The following is a 17,761-nucleotide window of genomic DNA, read 5'->3' on the forward strand; positions in this document are numbered from 1 at the left end:
AAAAGATATTCACCACTTCAGTCATCAAATTGTTATGCTTAATATATGCTAACAGATGACAGACACATTTTGTACAGAATGGAAGGAAGGATCACAAATGTTGTGGATTTTTTTTAGAGGAACGTGCTTCTCATGACTTTGCGGATGCAATTGTGCTGGGTTTCTTTGTAAAAAGAAATTATCACAGTAAAAAGTGGTAGATTTCTCTGGGCTTTTTACCTTTCCATTTTAAAAAGGATGTTAACTGTGTTTTTCTCCAAGTCTTCTCAGGCACTATGGTTGGAAGGAATTAAGAACGAGAAGGACTGATCTGTGTTGCTGCACATATGGCCTTGGTACTACCAAAGTAGAGAACACTCAGATATCTGATGTTGGCATGTAGCATGTTACTTGACTGTATAATAGTTCCTTAAAAAGAGCTTTTATCACAGGAAACTGTCTCAACGAGTTTATTAATATAAGTAAGTGTTAAGATGGAGTAGGATGCTTCTTTCAAGGGGAGCAAGTACGTTTTCTGTATCCTATTTAGTTAAATAGCAGTGATACTTGGCAGACTTGTAAGTATTCTTCATAGGAGGTTTCATCATACTGGATCTTGTCTCTGCACTAAGTTAGGTAGTGTTTTAGTTAAGACTAATTTGTGTTTATGTTATAAATGAATTACAGAACTTTATTTATGGGCTTTCTCTTGGGGAAAAAAAAAAAAAATCAGCAGTAAAACCTTGGTACTAAGGACAGTGGGGCTATAGTGGGGCTATTCTTGCAACAGAATAGTTTCTCAAATATGGAGATACATCAGGATTGAGTGTCAGTTGGGTGGAAGACATTACATCAGCCAGAAGGTATTATTGGAGAAGTCATAAATTAAGAACTTTGTCCAAACTCTTGTACTCAAGGGGAGAGTTAAGGTGTTCCTACCTTGTGTTACTGTTAGATTTTAAGTAGCCTCATTTATGGCTGAATATAATTTTTCCAGAGATTACGTAGGTGCAAGTCCTGAGTGACCTGACATTTTTCATACTGAGTTAGGAATGAGCTATATTTTGGCACTTATCACTGTTCATTTGAGTCTTACTGGTCAGGTATATTTTGGTCTGAAGACAGATTACCCTATCTGCATGTGTTGCACAGGAGAATAAAAATGAGCAATTAATTATCAATCATACTGAAATGTTTGTTACAGGTTTATAAATACATTTTTACTTACCTCATGGTGATGCATTCTGATTAAGTGTGTTGATAATTATTTTTATCAGTAACCTTAAGATGATACATAGCATTTTCCCAAGCAAAGATTTGAAATTAATTTGATTACGATTTGCAACTCTTAAAGCACATATGTATTCATTTTGTTAGGCTTTGCAGAGTGTTAATTAAATCCCTAAATTTGATCCTGTCATGCACCTGGAAGGATAGTAAAGGTTGTTGAAGATCCCTCAGTTATTCCAAAGTGCTAATTAGAAATATGGAGAAGCTACTTTTCACCCTGCAAAGTGGACATCCAGGCAATGGATGATATCACAGTGTAACACTATCCATGCCCTGGAATATTATGCCATCTGCACGGTCTGAAGTGTGAACTGATACCTTGCAAAAATGAGTATTCGAGCTAGGGACATTTATTCACCCCATCAATGCCTTTGTATATGTCCCATGGAAAGATCATAGGCCTTTATGTTCTAATAAAAACTGGTTTTTTTATAAACACTCTTAGCTGGCTTTTTGCTTTTACTTTTGCAGTGTGAATCAGTGCTCAGAGATGTCAGTACTTTGCAGTTCTTGAGCTCTGGGTGTTGAGGGATGCAACTGCTTAAGTATTCATCTGTGACTAGGATGCAAGTTTATAAGGTTCTGATCGTACCTGGAAATGGCCTTGTGTGCAGAAGCTGGTGGAAACAGAAGGCACTTATGTCTACGTGTGTCCTGGCATCTGCTATGTTCAGATGCATAGTCACATTCATGGCTTTTTCATTAGAATTAAGGGATTTGAATTACTGTGTACCAGATAAAGTGATTATTGGTATTCTTTCTGTGTAGAAGCATTCCAGCTCTGGTTGGCTGAGCTGGTCTTTGTTTTCCCTCTAAAGCTTAAGCAGGGCTGCTGGTCTCCTGACTGAGATGTTGCACAGTGTGCTGCTTTCTGCCACATGCACTGCACAAGTGACTGCATCTGGCCAGGATGAAATTGGGATCTAAACACGTATGGAGCTTGCAATTTGGTACAGTGACTCAAGGCTGGCAAAATTAACACTTGATATTTATATGATGATTTGAAACGTTTAATGATCAAATTTATGACGTGAAACAAATATATGCCCATTTTAAATACGCGGATCTGCAGTGTAGTGCTGTTTATGTACTACGTTAATAGTTTTTACTGCTAGTGCTGTTTGACCAAGTATTGAACACAGGAACAGTGTATTGCTTTTTTTTCTTTCTAGCAATGTGAGCCTGAGTTGGAGAAGGAGAGACAAAAAGAACTTGAATGGAGTTGTTCACAGCCAAGTTTAAATTTGAATTGATTTTTCAAGACTAGAAAAACCAAAAAGAGGTTTTGCTGTACTGATTGCTTAGAGCAAGTGACCACGCTTTTTGTCAGACCAGTAACATCAGGTTTCACAGAGTTTAAGCGCTTGGTTGCATTACATTCCTGTATACTTAAATGGATCAAGATAAAAAGTCTGACTTGAAAAGGATATTCCAAAACTGACTGTGCCTGTGGTTTTGAATCCTGATGCTTTGAACAAAGAAGGGATTGATTTAATGGGATTAATGCCTAATCCAAATGAAGCAATGTACACACATGCCTTGAATGCTTTGGAGAACGACTACAAATATCATTTATAAGGCTTGGTTGGAAACATACAGAGAGGTGCTTTCTGTGTTAGGAAGTGATGAGACATTATGACTTTAAACTAAATGAGGATGCAGAGAGAGTTGAGTTCAATTGTCTTTTTGAATTACTTTCACGTATTTTTAAGATTTCTCCTTTTTGGTACAAGCAGGGCATTTATTTTCAAATGTTCATTTGAGAAAATGTTATAGATCTGTTTTTCATTTTCATATTCCAAATAAGAAAATTTACTTTAATATAGCACATTTTGACTTGTGTTTGAGATAAGGTAATTTCCTGCTTCAGGTGTTCCTTTATGTGTGAAAAGTGTTTATTATTATGTTTCTTCTTCTTCTATTTGTTTGTTGTTATTTTTGGCTTACAGATTCTCCATGGAGCATGACATCTTGTTGCTTACGTGGAGACATTATGACCTTGACTGTTTGCTGGCCCCTCTGATTGCAGGGTTGAGTTGGTTGTAAAACCAAACATGCTCACATGTTGCATTAAAAAAACCACAACAACATAGTTACAGTTGTAAAATTTAAAGTTAATTCTTTCCAAAGTTTTCTATACATTGAAATCTAGTGGATTTAATGTGTTAACCAATTTATATTCTCACAAGGGGTTTTCAAAGCTTTGAGTACTGTTCAGCTGCATGAAAGGTCTGCCATTCATATCAGTGTTGCAAAGAGTTTGAGTAACACAGTGACTGCTGGACTGCCTCAGTAATTTTCATCTGCTCTCTGCTGCCTTCCCATGCCCCTCAGCCTGAGATCTTTTTATCTGTATTTTTGTTTTGGTTCTTAAGCGTTGTTCTCAAGTTTTTCTCTACTAGAAAGACCAGAAACTTTTGGTGCAAACTAAAATTCTTGCCTAATGATGGGGTTTGATGAAGCTGGTGGCTATAGAAAAAATGCCTAATACCACAGCACTAATGAAAAAAAATTCAGAAATTGCTAATGATGTGACTGACTCATGCTGTTAAATGGAGCAGATTTTGAAACATAGCTGTAGGCTTCTATTCTTTTACCTCATACCAGTTGATTCTGCTTTACACTGAGCTCAGTGAAGCTATTCTCAGAGGAGGGTACAACACAACACGCATTCAGAAATAGAGCCGTTAATTGATTCTGTGCTACAAAGGTTATCTAATATGTAAGAAATTTTCAAAAGTATTTTACACAGGAAAAAAAAAAAGCTGGAAGAAGAAATATGACTTTTAGATTGTTTTCTGACTTTATTATGATTTTAAAGGGAGAATGCTGGAGAATGGCTCAAAGGCAAGTAGTAATTACTGAAACCTAATGTTTGTAGGAGGTCTTGTTTCTTAGTTTCTTTTGGAATCCAGCCACTCTATATCTGGGATAGTAAACTAACACTGCATAGGAGCATCCTTACATACTGAACTGCTTTGTTCTGTGCTATTAAGGTTTTAGAAGTATGCTTCGTAGTGCATTGTCCAAAGAATATGAATAGATTTGTTACACGAATATTTCTATTCTATAAACTTTGTCCACTGTCATGCTTTATTCTTTATTGTGCATTCTAATATATGTTTCATTTGGAAACTTATCTTTATTCACTTCAGGTTTCTTCAAAAGTCAGTTTGCCAGTACCTGTACTCCTAGCTCTGCAGCTGGAGGGGGTATGCTCTCTTTAAAGTCTCTGGATTCATAAGGGAACGTTAGCATTATGTTCTTCCTGAGAATATGTAGTGACTGATTTCTTTGAGAAGAGAATGAATATTCATTCAAGATTTTGAAAAGAAGGAAGTTAATGTTAGCATTGTAACCAACACTCTCTTCTCAGTAAAAATGTTTTCATGTCAAAGTGATGTGCAAACTGTTGTTAAGTGTGCCATTTTATTTTTCCCGTCACTATGTCAAATTTAGTTTGGTATTCTGGAAGGTCAGCTTTAGGTTAGGAATGTTCACACATGTAAGAAGCCGGGAGAGGTGTGAGCCATCTTACCCACTTTTTTTCTTTTTTTTCTTTTTTTTTTTTTCCTTCTTTTTTCCTTCTTTTTTCTTTTTAAATTGGAAAAGGATACATGCATATACTCATGCTGAGGAAGGAATACTGTTATTGATACAGTTTAGTTCCTTTTGGAAACTAATATAGAGCAGCAAAAGTCTCATGTCTCCAAAAAAAGTCTCAAAATTGAGGAAGGCAGTTTTGAAACACTGCAAAATGATCCACTAGCATAGCATGCATTATTACAATGAAGGTTGCTGGAGCGTCTTTAAGTAACAGTCATAGGACTGAGCAAGTGTTTGTTTCTACAACTGTCACAAACATTGGCCTATTTTATGTTGAAATGACTGGATTGTGGTATTTGGTAGCAATGTTTGTGTTTGCTTTAGTTTACTAAGATAAGAAATGAAGAAACGCATCTTTAAATTCTTTATCTTTAACCTTAAATTCTATATTGTTCTAACTATAACTTCAGTGCTAGAGGCAGCCTTTATCTTAGCTTGAAAAGGAAAAATAAAACACTCTTCTGAATGCTGCATTGAAGACTGAGGAGTTATTTAAAATAGAAAATATGAAACCAAAACTTCGATATACTGGCATGAGCTGTGTCAAATGAGAAGAACAGCTTGAGCCCCAGGCATATGCAAAGTGGAAAAATAGATACATGGTTACTTGGTACAATACATTGAAGCATCAGTCCAAGACATATCAGTTTATAGTAACACTATGAGTAAATATAATTATTTCTTTTCAGTCATTTGATTCTCCCTTCCTGCTTCTAACATCCCACTGCCAGATAATACTGCCCCTTGGCAATAAAAATCCTTTTCACTGATCAAGAAATTGCCTCTTAAGGGTACTGGGTGGACGGGCTATCTTCCACCCTTTGCCTTGCCAGTTTGATATCATCTTGCCCTAAGATAAACAAATTAAACTGAATGATACAAAAAGCACAGTAATATGAAACACTTGCGTAAAACCTGTCATTTATAGAAAGGCTGTCTTTCCACTTACTGTTCAGACAGGGATAGCTGAGAACTGGAAAAAATGAAACCAAACAAGACATGATTAATGTTTTCCGTGCCTACGAATTAGCTTTTTAAGCTTAGATGGCATGGCCAAAGAGAACATTTCAAACTGAGATCTGTGAAGAGAACCTAAACAATTGTGCTGGTCAGGAAGCTGGGAGCTGCTGACCTGGTGCATGGAGAGGGCAGGCTGAGCAGTTCCTTTGCCTGCAGTTTGTTCTGAGGGAAATGAAAAGAGGAAGCGCTCATCTGATACGCATGTACTCTTTCGTATTATATTTTTAATTATAATTTTTATTATTTAGTTGCAAATCCAGTGATAAAAGTAGTGAATGTTTGCATGAAGTTGGGCATTAGCATGTTACACAAGAAAGCTAACAGTATTGATATATGGGTTTATTGCTTAAAACTAAAAATACAAGGGGGAAAGATTGTTTGGTGTGTGTGTGTTTATTTAAACAGGATGTGTATAAATCAGGAAGGCAAACTCTGAAGCGTAGATGGAATGAATTGATGCTCAACTGAAATGTCAGATTCCTCTAATTCTCAGAAGAATTGAGGTCATTCTGGTAATTCTGGATTTTCTGGCTGAGTGCATACTAAGGTGTTGGCCAGAGCTCTGCCTTCCTGAGTGAGATCCCTCTTGATACTACCTGACCTCTGTCAGAGAATGTAGCTTATGCTCCGTGCCAGAGTTGAGGAACAAGAGGAGGTATCACTGGAGTCAGTAAAAAGATCCTTGTTGTGTAGGAAGCATTGTGGAAGTAGTGGACAATTTTTCTATGAAGGTTTTCTGAAGTCGCAGTGTGTTATCATTGGGTTTTGCTCTTGTTTTTTTGTTTGTTTCTGTACAATGGTAGCATGTGTTTTGCAAATAAATAGACCAAAGATCAGGATGATTGGGGAATCTGATTTGTTGAATGTTAAAAGTAGATCTAAATTTCTTGTTTTCTTTTTTCTTAAAATCTGCGTGTAAATTTAAATCCTATTCTGCTTGGGCACATCTAAATATCTGACACTGAAAAAGCTCATCAACACAGATAGCTTCATGGAAACAAAGGAGGGTAATTCAAAGGTGTTTGGTGGTATTTTATGTAGCAGCTCCATTAATCACTTTCTAACTAAGTTTAAAGCAGAATTTTTGCCCTCAGGTTGCTGGAATTGCAAGAGGTGTTGGTCACAGAGGCTGAAAAATCTTTTTCATTCCTGTACAAAGTGTAGTTCTTTATAGATGTATTATGACCTGAATTAACAAGCCTTTACTTAAGGTTAAATCATTAAGGTAGTTTGAATACAAAGTAGTGTGATTTTTTTATTTTATTTTATTTTTCTCAAATTTGTTGATTTTCTCCTACTTTTACTGAGTTGGCAAGAATCTTTGCTTCTTTAGTAATGAAGATCAGCATACTCATTTAGGTCTCTAATTTGAGCAGCAAACATCTAGAGTTTCTTGCCTGTAAGTGGAAGCACTGATACCTGAGGCAACGGTAAACCAGCTATTAGTATAACCAGCTGCAGGTGGATAAGAGAAGTGGTATTTTGGACATGGGTTGTGCTGATGGTGGCTGAATGCTGGAGCGACAGTGGGTGTATGTGAGGAGCAAATGGTTGAGGTCCTGCAGACAGTGCTGGGGTGCTGCATCTTGAAAGGTTTCATAGTATTTCTAAGAGATCTTAAAGCTTATGTTCTTTAGTTATCATTTAAATACACTGCAGCTCTTTTTAGCGTATTTTGGCACTGTGCCAAACACAAAATAGGAAAGTTTATCTTGTTTTATAGCATGAATGCTTCCAAAAAAGAGTTGTCTGGAAGGAAGTTTCTCTTTTGCTCCAATCTATGCTCTGTGGTTACTTTTCAGCTGTACAGAAACAGTTTCATTTATACACACACACCACCAGCCAAGGAGTGTTTAGAGTCATTACAGCGCTTGTTGTTCCTTCTCCCTTCAGATCTAATTAATGCTTTGTATTCAATGTATGCTCCCTGTGGGACAACATGAACCTTAGTCTCTTGGGATGTTTGCATTCATTTCCCATCCTCCCTTGAAAGCCTTCTGCACGCTCACATTCCTATCCCTGAAGATAGCGATTTCCTTTGGTGTGTTTGTGAAGAGTCTGAGCAGATTGTCATAGTTAGAATTTGGAAATCTATTTATTATTGTATCAGGGTTTTGAAGATCTGACTTTTGCTTGGTTTTCTGAAGTGAATACTGGTGTTTTCACTTCAGCGGCAGCTGCTTTTTTTGTCCTTTTACCTACAATTGCATTTCTTCTGACAACTAATAACTAATATACCTTAGAATTATGCAATTGAAAGCCATTTATATTTCTAATATTACTTAATTAGCTCTTGTAATTAAAATTTGCACTTGGTTTTGGTGTTATATGTAGAGTTTGGTTGTTTTTAACCCACTTGTGAGAATACCAAATTTGCTGTGTATCAGTTCACAGTTTTCTGTCTCCTTCCTAAAGAGAGCCTCTTTATCAGCTCTCTGGTATGTTCCCTTGCATATCTTGCAAATAAGTAACTTCAGAGTCCTGATGATATCTTACATGCAATGGTACATGCATTAATTTGCTTGTGTCAGTTGTTCCCTGCTATGGATACCACTGGGTTGACAGTTGGACCAGATGATCTTAAAGGTCTTTTCCAACACTTGTGATTATATGGTTTACGATTATATGATGCACCAAGCTTAAGCCCGCAGCTAGTTTTTTCCCATCTTACCATGTTTCAGTTGTCTTCTGCTTTCACGGGGGGAAAAACAACAACAAAAACCCCATAGATTTTAGTTCGTCTTCACTGAAGTCTCATGCCACTCAACAAAGTTAGATGTGGAGGCTTTGTTATTTGCTGCTGAGACATGTTGCTATTTATTTATTTTTTTATTTATTGGAACTGCTTTTGTATCAGTTTCCTTCCAAAGCTGCTGGCCAAGGTTTTCTTTCAGTACCTGTCCCAGCCCCAGCATCCCATCTACACCCCATCTACATCACAGATTTCTTCCTGTCCATTTCTCCCAGGGAAAGCTCATATGGAGGACACTCCTTGTGTGTCTGCAGAACATCTTGCATGGTTGTGTTTTGCTTCTACTACTTTTTATATGATAACACCTTATATTTTGTTGGATATCATTCTGGTAAGAAAATTTAAGTAGGGCTGTATTTGATCAGTGCGTTAAACACAGTGATATATTTTGTTTCTGACATCTATGTATTTGTTCATACGGAGAATTTCATGCCAACGTTGTAATCAATTAATTTTCTCTCTTGCAGGTTTAACAGATGAAAAAGTGAAGGCCTATCTTTCCCTTCATCCCCAGGTACTGGATGAGTTTGTGTCAGAGAGTGTAAGTGCAGAAACTGTTGAAAAATGGCTAAAAAGAAAAAACAACAGACAAGAAGGTAAGCTCTTACTATTTGCAATTAATATTTAGCTTTAAACAGCTCCACTCTTATTTTTAGGCTGGAAAAAAACAAAAAAGAAAAAAAAACCCAACAAAAAACAACACCATGTTTTTGATAGAAACTTGATTGTTAGAATTTTTAAATCTAGGTTTCACCATTTTGAAAGGTGAAAGATGTTAACGATATTTTCTGGTCTTGGCCTTTTGGCATTTCCAGATGGAATGAACTGGTATTCATTTCGGTGGTTCAGTTTAGCGTTTACAACTCAAAAGTAATATCAATCCAAATTGTATTTTTATATTAGTGCATGTTTTGAGAACATAATTTGGACTTCTTGCATCTAAGGTCACCAAATTTTGAGTAATAATGTGTAGTACATGTCATTTGTAAAGGTCAGTAACAAACTGTATGCACCATCACAGAAGTTCCTATCTGTAACTCATTTTTATCAGTTTTTAGATGGCAACACTGAGACACAGGTTATAAAGTAGTCTGTTGAATTCTGCAGGTATTTGAGTTTTGGTGATACTCCTCCCCTACAAAAATCAAAAAGAGAACTTTTTGAGTAGACCACAGTTGACAATTGTCTTTCTCTGAGATGGTGTGCAAGCATAATTCATGCAATTCTAACAACTGTTGGTAATGCATGAGGCAAAACGTAAAAGCGAAGATTACCAATAAGGTGGATAAACTCAGTAACATTGATGATACCATGAGGCTGTTTTCTAGCGTGTTTGAGTTTTTTTAAAAACTCAATTTAAAAAAATTTCAATTTAAAAAAAACAATGATTTTTCCAATGTACTTGAAAGTAAGAAATACTTGCTATTTAAAATATGGACTATGGTCTGGACCAGGAGTTCCGGTGCTAAGACTGAATTAAAGATCTGGGTAGCCTTTCAGCTTCAAGAATCCTAAGAAGTTAAGTGGAATTTGTGTGCAGTTGCTCAATTTCCTTGTGTTGTTTTCTTTTTTTTTTTTTTTCTTTTCTCTCTTGTGCTTACTCAAGGAAGGGGAATCACCTTGAAATAAGTTTTTGTGCAAGTTCTCAGACAAGTTTTATTAACCAACTGCAAAAGTAAAGTAACAGCTGAGCACTGACTTAGCAAAGATTGAACCTGAAGAACTACAGCGGTTGTTTTGTCCATAGTTTTCACAAAGTTTAAAATGTCTGCTTTACAACTCACTCTACAAAAGCCACATATATATGCTGTCACTTAAATTCAATTTTATATGTTACCAAGTGGATCCGTCTTCCTTGCTATGTTCCTAGTACTGACAGTAATCTTGAATGTGGCTGCATTTATTACACTACAGGCAGTTGTGCAGATGTGGCTCTCTTAGTGTCTGACAAAAGTTGGGAAAGTCACACTCTCCAAGTCAAAAAGAGTTAGTTGAATGCATTTTCTTTTCAGGTACTGATTAGTCTTATCTGTGATTTTTTTTTTTTTTTTCATTTTATTTTTGGAATGATAAAGGCTGTGGTCATACAAAATGTTATCAATAGCAAAACATCTTTATTTGTCACAATGTAAATCTCTAATCACAGAAAGTAAGAAATTTGCTGCATCATTTAAACAGTTTGCATTATGTCTGTATTGATCCCATTGTCAGACTAATGGTGGCAGTGAGAAATAAGAGAAGATGAAGCTGCTTCTTTAGGGGTCAAATCTGTCATGAGTTCTAGAAACTATGTAGCTTAAGTCACTTTACAACAGAGGTACAATTTTCCTTTTATCCCTCGTGCTGTAGTGTAGTCTGCTTTCAAATTTTCCTATAATAATCTGATTCAGATGGAAAAATGAGTTCTGTTTTCAGTAGAAATTTGAAAGGCAAGCAAAATGCTCTTCTGAGTTCTCTGGTGAAGTGTCTGTACTCTGTTGATGACGCAGAACAGTCATTAACCTATATGCAGAAATTGTGTCCTGCCTGCTTTAACAGGCTTCCAGCTGTGTGTACTCCTCAGCCAGAAGTTAGTGGGTTGGCAGCCAGGGTAATTTATCTGAATTTCATTAGCATGAATGTAAACTGAAATGTCTGATTTGGACTTAGATGAACCTATTTTTTTTTTCTGTGACTGAGATTCCCTGAATTAGTTTCTTCAGTTGGGTTTTGTTTTTTGTTTTTTTCCTAGTACAGAAAATACTGAAAAGGGGTGAGACCAGCCGATGTTATAGTTTTTAAGGTATAACAATGACTTATAGCCCAAAACACCATGCCATCTGACTGTACCAGGAAAATCTTACATTTAACATGATAAATGCTAGCTTGAAAATAGCCAATAACATGTTGATGGTGCTCTACCTGTGTCTGTGGGATATTTTTAATTTACTGAAGTAAAACCTGCAAAGGTAGCAAGCACTGGGAGAGAATGCTACTGCTGCTAATGCATATTCACTGAAACCCTTTGTACCCCAACTTTTTGTTGTCAACGAAATGCACACTTAAAACACACCCCTGTATTGTGTTGTTAAACACTGTGTTTCCAAACAGCTCTGCTGCTTAACAATCAAGATTAACATTTTTCATATCCACATGACTTACACGGGCTTCTTGCTGAAACTGCAGCACAAATTGGACTGTTACACACAAAGTATTTTTGATTGGCTTTTGTAAATGAATTTTGCCATGAGGTTATCCTGATGAAACAAGGTCAAGGTATCACTTCTGGATGCAGATGGCAGTAATGTTTGTTACCAGCCATCTTTAAAACAGAAGAATAAAATGATTCTGATATGTGCATGGTGCAGCTGAAGGGACACAACTTCTGTTCCAACTTTCTCAGCAAATGCAAGGAGTATTGAACATTTCTGGACAAATAACACTTAAAATGCATTTCTTGGATGTTGATGTACTCGCAAATGACACTTCAAATGCATTGGGTTTGTGATTAGATTTCATATTCTCTTGACAGCTAATGCTTTTATTAAGGTTTCAAAACAATTACAATGAGTAGCAGTTTGGATTCAGATACTCCTAATTTTATTAAAAAATGATATATATTTTTTTGTTTTGATATTCGTCTGGTCTAAGCCAAAGAGTTAGTTATTTTGGAAAACTGACCATAATTCTTGTGAAAGTAGGAAAGAGAGAGCAAAGTTGCCAATTGAAAAGAAAATTATTGCACTGCTTCCAAATTATTAGTTCAGAAGTGACTACCAGAATTATCGTTGCCAAATACATATCAAAGAGTGAAGAAACGAGTTATAAAAATCCCACATGAAGGCAATTATCTATAATTTCATTATCTATAATTTCACACAGTGGTGGAAGAACCTGATGAACTCAAGAAACCCATATGACCCAGCCCTTTCTACATTATTCTAGACTAATTCACTTGAAGATTTTTGCCAGTGGGCTTTATACAGAAGACTCTGTAAATAACATCTGAGTATAAACCTGAAATTTCATTATTGATCAATTTTGTTAATATATTCATTAGTTTAATGTTTCAAAACTTATTAGTTTGCCCCACAATTTGAATTACCACAATGAAGCGTTTTCAAGTATAGAAGGAGAAATGACTGTATTTGTTTGCCACATAATTTTATAATTCTAATCTTCTAAATGTGCATATTCTAAGAAACACAGAGTGAAGTCCACAGTTGCATCTCTTCATGGAGTGTTAAACTCTGATGCAAATAGAGTTTCTACTGTAATTTATTTGGGTATCTAAAATTACTTCATTGCATAGGAATTTGTGGCTTCAGATTAGTCTCATTGTCAGCTACCCTAGAGTGTCACAGGGCTTAACACTGAGGCTAAATGAAGACATCCCAGGGCATTGCATCTTCTACCTGAGCATCCAGATCTCTTCTGAGTACACTTAGAGGAATAAAAAAGTTATTTTTTCTCCCCATTTTCATAAGGCAACTTATACAGTTTTGTCTTGTCAATTCTAAACCTTACTTCTGGTCTCTACATTAGTTTTCTTGGTTGCTTCCTCTCTCTCTGGAGTAGAGTCTTGTTTACCGTGGGTATATGCTTAAACCCTGTTTACTCAGGGTGGATAGTCATCAAGAAGATATCACTATACTCCCCGGCTCTGAAAAACAATATGATTAATGTCCAAAGTATTGCCATCGTAATAGTAATATTTCCATTTACTAACTTCATGTTGTGTTTCTATGTAGTAACCTGCTATACATTTAAGCAAGAATAGAGAATATTCTGTAACAAGGCCAAAATATTGCTGCTTCAGAAGCAATAGCTTTAGCATTTTCTAACGTGCATTTTATAAACAGTAATTTAATTGATATTCTTTTTAAGTATCAATTGCCTGTTAGGATTAAATGTGCACTTTAGTAGATATGTTTTTGCTAATATGGTGCAAATTATTAAAAGAGTGTAATCGGTTGTTTCAGTGAAGTGCATTTATCAACATTCTAAATTCATTTTTTTTTTTTTAATCTATCATTTCACAATAAATCAGAGTGTATTCATTGCTACTTTTAGGTAATTACTCTAAGCAGTCTGGCTGACTGCAGTATAAAATATAATTCTTCATTAGTCATTTGAATGCATGATTTTATGGTGACATGTCTTATTCTTGTGTTGGTTCTTAAGAAGCAAACAAGACAACTGTGTGTGGGTGCAGAATGCAGATTAAGCCCTGATACCATTATTCCCTTAGCTCAGCCATTTTGGTTTTCACTCTTTTCCCCATGTGTCCTAGAAGTGTGAAAAAGATTGCAGCCAGATTGGGTGTATTGCATAGGAAAGATGTCTAGATAAAAACATGTGCTTTGTGTCTTTTTCTATGTCTTTCCAGGGTACCATGGTATACTTGAACAGTAGCTTTGATAGATATTTCTGTTAATTGATGGGGCATAAAAAGAATATAACTCTCTATGCACTCTATTGGAATAGAGTGTGTTTTTTTTTTATTGAATTGAATGAATAGGATATATGGCAAAAGACTTTGTCATACCCTGACTTCCAGACAATACACAGATGGAAAACTTCTTTACTAGTTCTTTTACACTACTATTGAAAGATAGAGCTGCAACATAAATAAAAATTAAAAACAATAACCAACAAAATTCCCACAAACAACTGTAATCTGAAGTAGAAAATAATTTCTTTTCTGATTATGCACTTGAAGTTATTAAGGTATCAGCATAATGTCTTTTAAAAGTTGATGATAGTCATCTCTCATTTTCTGCAAGAAGGAATAGGAGATAGGAAAACAAAAATAAAACTGAAAAGAGTATGTGTGTGTTAAATAAAGGTCAACTTGCTGTCAGAATTAAGAAAAAAGAACGAAAGAAAAAAAAAAACCAGCCTGTGCTAATTCACTAATTACTTAAAATTATGCAGTTCAATGCTAACTAAGCAGAAACAACTTCTATGTAGCTTAGCTTAGTAGCTGTCACACAGTGAATACTCAAAAATTTTGCTGCAGTTCTGCCATTTTTCCAGCCTAGGTGAAAGGAAATATCCTGGCAGTATGTTAATGACCTTAGTTTACAGTTAGTCTGTCTTAATATTTCATTGATGCTGCAAACATGCTGTTTCATTCTGACACAGCCCTGCTGTGCTTATGTTTATGCGATATCCAAGCAGATGTGAATACTTGCCAAAACACACAAGTGAATCTGAGAATGCTTTGGGTAATATGTCACTTGCAGCATGGTCTCCAGACCAGTAGGTCTTAATAATTTCGATTACTATACATTGCTATACATGCATTGTGGTGCATCTCTCGAATGCATTTTTAAATAAGGTAGAAGAGATAAATCCTCCAGTCCTCAGTGAAGGAGATATAATTGCTTCCCTGTTCTTACTTGAATGTTGGTGTCTGCTAATTGCCACTTGGAAAGGCATTGGACTTGGATCCTGTTGGTCTGAACATGTTGGTATGACTGCTATGCTAAGAGGTGCTATTTTCTGGGAGAAAAAGCAGACTAATTACAGTTGTCTTTAGCTTTTTAAGATTGGTACTGTGAAGGAAAATTGCAATAATATCTGGGGGCTTGCCTGCATAAATCCCATTTATCTGCCTATTTTGTTCTTAGTTCTGTAGAGTTAAAATTGACCTGTACACTTTTGTATGAAGCAGTTTATGGGTTGCCCCTCACTGCAAGAAAGACATTGAGGCTCTGGAGTGTGCCCAGTGAAGGACAGCTAAGCTGGTGAGGGGTCTGGGGCACAGGCCTTATGAGGAGCAGCTGAGGGAGCTGGGATTGTTCAGTCTGGAGGAGGCTCATGGTGACCTTCTTACTCTACAATTATGAGAAGGGAGGTGGTGAGGTGGGAGTCAGCCTCTTCTGCCATGTAACTGGAGATAGGCCTCAAGTTGTGGCAGGGGAAGTTCAGGTTGAATCTTAGGAAATACTTCTTCTCCAAAGGAGTGATCAGGTACTCGAAAGAGCTGCCCTGGGAGGTGGTTAAGTCATCATCCCTGGAGGCTGTTCAAGAAATGTTTAGATGTTGTGTTGAGGACCATGGTTTAATAGGAAATAATGGTGATGGATGGCTGGACTGAATTATCTAGGAAGTCCTTATCTCACACCTTAGTGATTCTATGATTCTGTGTCAGTCATAGTGCCTAAGAAGTTTATGGTAGTGTATTAGTGTTTCAGAAGTGGACAGATGAAGTGATGGTACATGTTAGAATTGTAGAAGAAACCTACATGGAAATGCTGTTTTAATTTAGATGATGAAAGTGGCATATATCTGTCACAGGTATGGTATAATTTTGGAGCTCATTCTTGAGGAGATGGTTGTATTGTACCATTGCTTTTATAATTCATTTGGTAACTGAGTCAGTTTCTCAGTAGAATTGTCCAAGGTGAAACTGCTTCTTTCCTGCAAGTCTAGTCCTTTTTTCTTGTTTGTTTGTTTGCTTATTTTATTTTCCTTAAGTAATCAAAATAGAGCCAGCTTTACAGTGAATTCATTTCAGCTATGAAATTGAGTTGCAGTTGTGTAAAGGATTGGGTTGCCAGACTGTTTCAATGGGCAGGGGAAGAGGTCAGTGGAAAGCATGTATAGGTCAAGAATTGCTTGTAGTACTTGTTCTACAGAAATACTGAGCAACGGTCTCTTGGTAGAAAATACTGAGGGCTTGAGTGATGAACATGATTTTTGTTCTGCATGTTTCTTGCTGTTGAAGCAGTTACTGATTTAATTTTTTGCTGTCTAAATGGCTGTCACTAGCAAATTCCAAGCAACTGCAAATCTAAACCTGGTACAGGAGTTCAATGTTTCTGAATTATATTCTTCTAATTTGTTGCAGTATATGTTTGTTGTTTTTTTTTTTGTTATATATATATATATAGATCTTATACATGTTTAGAATTGTTTGGATGGTCAGAGATTTAGAGGGAGATGGTAATCCTCTAATGGTGAAATATTTGGCCTTAGGAAATAGACGTCATTGCTCGGTCTGAGTTCTCTCTTGAACTAATTATGCTAATCAGATTATATCTAGAGCAATTATTCTCACCATGTACTTACACTGATTTTTGTTGTGTCTATTTTAGACTTGAATTAAGAGGTTTTATTCCTAAAAGTCTTTTTTTTTTTTCTTGTCTACTCAGAAATACTGTTTTTCCTTAGTAGCCTTCCATCGCGTTTTCTTGCACATATCTGTAAACGATATTAAAAACAGGATGTGATTTTGACATGTCTAATCCCTTCAGGTACTAGTAGGACAATGGAGCTTTTAGTATCTTACTTGAGAAGTAAATTTCACAGATTTCCTACTGTTTCTTATCAGTTCACATTTTGAATCTTTCCAGGTAGTCAGTGTCTTCTATGAAGTATGGACATTGTAAGAGGGGGAGTGTTTGCAGTGTTGGATTCATTAGCATAGTGTGGAATATGAAACCATTGCCTTCCTTTTCTAGACAGTACTACTTAAAGCTTTCTGGCTCCTTCATTTTTTGTCTTTACATGGGATCTTTTGGTTTTAGAAGAAAATGACATAGCAAAAATTTCCTATTGCTCCCTGGTTGATGGAAGAGCTTCATTCTGATCGCATGGGTGAAGACTGCATGCCCTTACGACCAGCACTTTTTAATAATGGTGATTTATGGCCATGTAAGCTAACCTGTTTTACCTGCCTTAAAATGGAATAGGTACATTCCTATAATCTGTAAATTGAGAAAACATTAAGTAAGAGCAAGGGAATAGCTCTTAATTTTTTGGGACAGTAACAACTTTTTAATCCATGTATGCAAGTATTAACTTGAAAAATGCTAGGTAAACAGGGCCTGGAATCACAAATTGACCAGCAAGGATATAGAAAAAATAAGATGTAAAATAGCTATATGTGTTTGCAATACTTGTTCTTTCCATTAAGTGAGATTGGCATCTTTGTTAAGTAGAAAATGTGAGCAGGTCATCATGAAGTTTTATAGTCTGCTGTTCTGCATGTGCATAGAGGAAGGATAAGTATCATTTTTGGATGTTTTGTACAGCAGCATTGAAAACTCAGTTCAGCAATGTTCTTGATACCTTGTCCATGTATATTTTATCTATTAAAAATCTGCTACCTCCCTCCTTAATCAT

General features: G+C 36.1%; 1 protein-coding gene across 7 annotated transcripts in view; it reads left to right on the top strand.

Annotated features, from left to right (window-relative positions):
• Positions 1 to 17,761, top strand: part of PDE10A (phosphodiesterase 10A) — a 337,941-nt gene that overhangs the window by 240,882 nt on the left and 79,298 nt on the right. For all 7 annotated transcript variants that reach the window (XR_014944775.1, XR_014944776.1, XM_085543452.1 and 4 more), the window contains exon 2: positions 9,115 to 9,243. Coding sequence is in view for 4 of the 7 variants with exons in the window: in XM_085543451.1 (XP_085399577.1) it covers positions 9,115 to 9,243 (129 nt within the window). In the remaining 3 variants the exon portion in view is untranslated. The remainder of the gene's footprint in view (positions 1 to 9,114; positions 9,244 to 17,761) is intronic.

The sequence above is a fragment of the Coturnix japonica genome, chromosome 3 (assembly GCF_054131305.1).
Source record: "Coturnix japonica strain WE chromosome 3, WE-NBRP24, whole genome shotgun sequence".
Classification (NCBI taxonomy): domain Eukaryota; kingdom Metazoa; phylum Chordata; class Aves; order Galliformes; family Phasianidae; genus Coturnix; species Coturnix japonica.